Genomic DNA, 2760 nt, shown 5'->3' with positions numbered 1-2760 from the left:
GAGTACCGTGATAAAAGAGTCGGAGCTAAAGAAACATCAGTCAATGTGGGAAGCGAAGTTCTCATGAAGAACATGCAGCCTACAAATAAACTATCGCCAACTTTTCTGCCAGTACCAGCAACGGTTGTGGAGAAAACTGGTAGTATGGCAACTGTGCAGACAAACACCGGACAGCAGTTCAAGCGAAACACATCTCACCTTAAGGTTTATCATCCAACTACACCGAAGACGGCTGACTCATTGGAAGTGACAAACCGTAAGGAACCGATTGAAGGCACCGAGCCTATGATCGAACATCAAGACCGACCTCGTAGAAGTGTATCGGTGCCGAAGCGTTTTTATGACTACTGTTTGAAATAGTTGAATTTCTTTTGTTACTGTTTTTAACATTTTCATATTGAAAAAGAGAGATATGTTGTGGTGTAAAACTGAATCCTGGCAGCACTGGATGCGGGACTACCAACATGTAGGGGAAGGGATCTGGAGTAATAAAAACGTACTGGTAAAGTTCACACGTGTAGTGTTTGATTCCCAACAGATAGTCTTTTAGACCTCTTAATATATTAGAGCTCCACATGGCTGGATTGTTTATAGAGAGATAATCACTTTACAGTTGTACAGTTTACCTAAAAAGTGAACTGGAACGAGAATCTGAATATAATCTAACACACTAACACTAATATGTAGTGGCTGAAATTTGAAAAATCGTTCAATCGGATCGTTATTTTTACAAAACTTTATTCATTTGTACTGGGTAACACATGGTTTTTAAACAAAAGCATTTTTAAATTATTGATTCATTCAGTTATAAATGCTCCCAATTCTATAACACTTAAAAGTCGTTCTTTCTACCGTACGGTGCCTCTGAGTTAACCCTGAGGAAAAAGCTACCCTTGCGTTTCAGGTTCACATTGTAGCCCATGATGGCGGTCTGTGCGTTGCATAATTTATCGACGACAGCTGACAGACTGTTGCACTTGACGCCGACAAAGTTGTTCTCATTGCCTGGATAGACACTTTCCGCGTAGTACTGCCATGCTCGACTGTGAGAACATACCACTGTAAAACATCCTGGTTGGATGGAATTTAGTCTGAAAAAAAAATCGTGAATTAAATGTTCTTTAAACATTCTCATGAGTAGTCATGGTATATTACCCATTAGGATAGAAATCTATATCACCAATCGGGTCACGTTTTCCCAAAACTCTCACGTTACTGTGAATGATGTCCACCCAAGAAGCATCACCGCGGCTGAGACCTGATAGAGATTCTCCTTCGTTGAAACATGGGTTCGCTGGATCTAGTCCTGTAATACGAGGCAAATCACTTCCAGTGAGTATCTGGAATCGTCGTCCTGCCGCACCGCTAATATGTGCTCCCAGGCTATGTCCAATCACATGAATTGATCTGACCGGGACATAATTTATCAGCTTTGCCAAGCCATCTCCAAGCGCGTTTCCCAGAGCATTGGTGTTGAATGATGACCACGTGTACAACGTTGTTAGCTGAGAAACCGTGTCGATTACGATAAAATTGTGACCTCCTCTTGCTCGATACGCTTTGTACAACTCAGTCACCGCATCATTTTTTTCATCATTGATGGAAGTCAACCATCCAGTCACCACAATAACTGTGTCTAATTCCCTTAAAAACTCGGGGCTCTCCCATAAATCCTGAGCTTTGCTCAGAGGGTAGGAAAAATTTCCGGATTCCGTCATTAGCACATAATTCATTAGACTTAGGTCTGGTTCGAAGTATGGTTCTGTTCCATTGGATGCTACAGCGGCCGAGCAGAAGCTGTGTATTCCAAGAGCAACGGCTTCGAAGGGGTATCCTAACAGGGATTGTTTGCCAAATTCACTAACTTCCTGCAGACTGGGCAAAAGCATAGGGACATTGGTAGCCAACCGTTCCCCAATACGCACATTTGCCTTGGTGATATCCTTAGCCTTGTCCAGTATATTTTTCGGGAGAAGCTCCAGTGAACTGGCTGACAGAATTGAAATTAACACAATAATGAAGGCACAAAAGTTTCTCAGTAATGCCATCTTAATGAACGCTGTATCAAAGGACGACTGACAAGTGATGGGCATTGCAACATTACTTTTAAATCGCTATCAGTTTGAGTCTGAGCTGAAGAAGCAGAATGAGAGAATGAATGGAATTCTCCAAATGTAAATTCGTTTAATGATACGCTAATATATTTGTTTACTTGCTAATATTTACAACAGTTTGACGTTAGCGATTAAAATGGTAATGATTGTGCATGCAATTATGCATTACAGGCTGGTCCTAACACAAACAAGTTTTGAAATATGAGACTCAAAGGCAGATGCAGTGCCTTAGCGTGCGGTTGGTCTGATTGGCGCCAACTAAAAGCGCCAATCTTTATTGGTCTTCGGAGTACGTGATTAACAAAATTTAAAGCTACATTTAAAATTTTCAATAAAGAATTACGAAATTGGCAATTCTTAACATAAATTGTAAGAATTATGCATGAAAAATTTGGAAACTAAGTCAAATTATCTCTACAGCAATTATTCCAATCACCCTCATTCTTGTTTACGGCGGATCCAACTTTCGATCGAATCCTATTCGTTCGAATCCATTGCCCATATGATTTTGCTGGCGTAAACGAGAATGCGAAACGGTTTTCGATCGAAAGCGCATTCGTACGTAAACAAGAATAGGGGTGAATGTTTGTTGAAGCTTCATATCAAACATATTCACAATCACCCTCATTCTTGTTTACGGCGGATC

At 40.7% G+C, this 2760-nt stretch overlaps 1 protein-coding gene across 1 annotated transcript; it reads right to left on the bottom strand.

Moving 5' to 3' along the window:
- Window positions 1–725: 725 nt before the first annotated feature.
- On the bottom strand, window positions 726–2100 carry LOC5566849 (vitellogenin-1). Its single transcript, XM_001651220.2, has 2 exons — window positions 1156–2100; window positions 726–1091 (listed from the first exon to the last, which is right to left on the bottom strand). The coding sequence occupies exons 1-2, from the start codon at window positions 2091–2093 to the stop codon at window positions 833–835; spliced, it is 1197 nt and encodes a 398-aa protein (XP_001651270.2). The 5' UTR covers window positions 2094–2100; the 3' UTR covers window positions 726–832.
- Window positions 2101–2760: the final 660 nt, after the last annotated feature.

This window comes from Aedes aegypti, chromosome 3 (genome assembly GCF_002204515.2).
Source record: "Aedes aegypti strain LVP_AGWG chromosome 3, AaegL5.0 Primary Assembly, whole genome shotgun sequence".
Classification (NCBI taxonomy): Eukaryota; Metazoa; Arthropoda; class Insecta; order Diptera; family Culicidae; genus Aedes; species Aedes aegypti.
The sequence above is the reverse complement of the archived record's forward strand: the minus strand, read 5'-3'. Positions and strand labels throughout refer to the sequence as shown.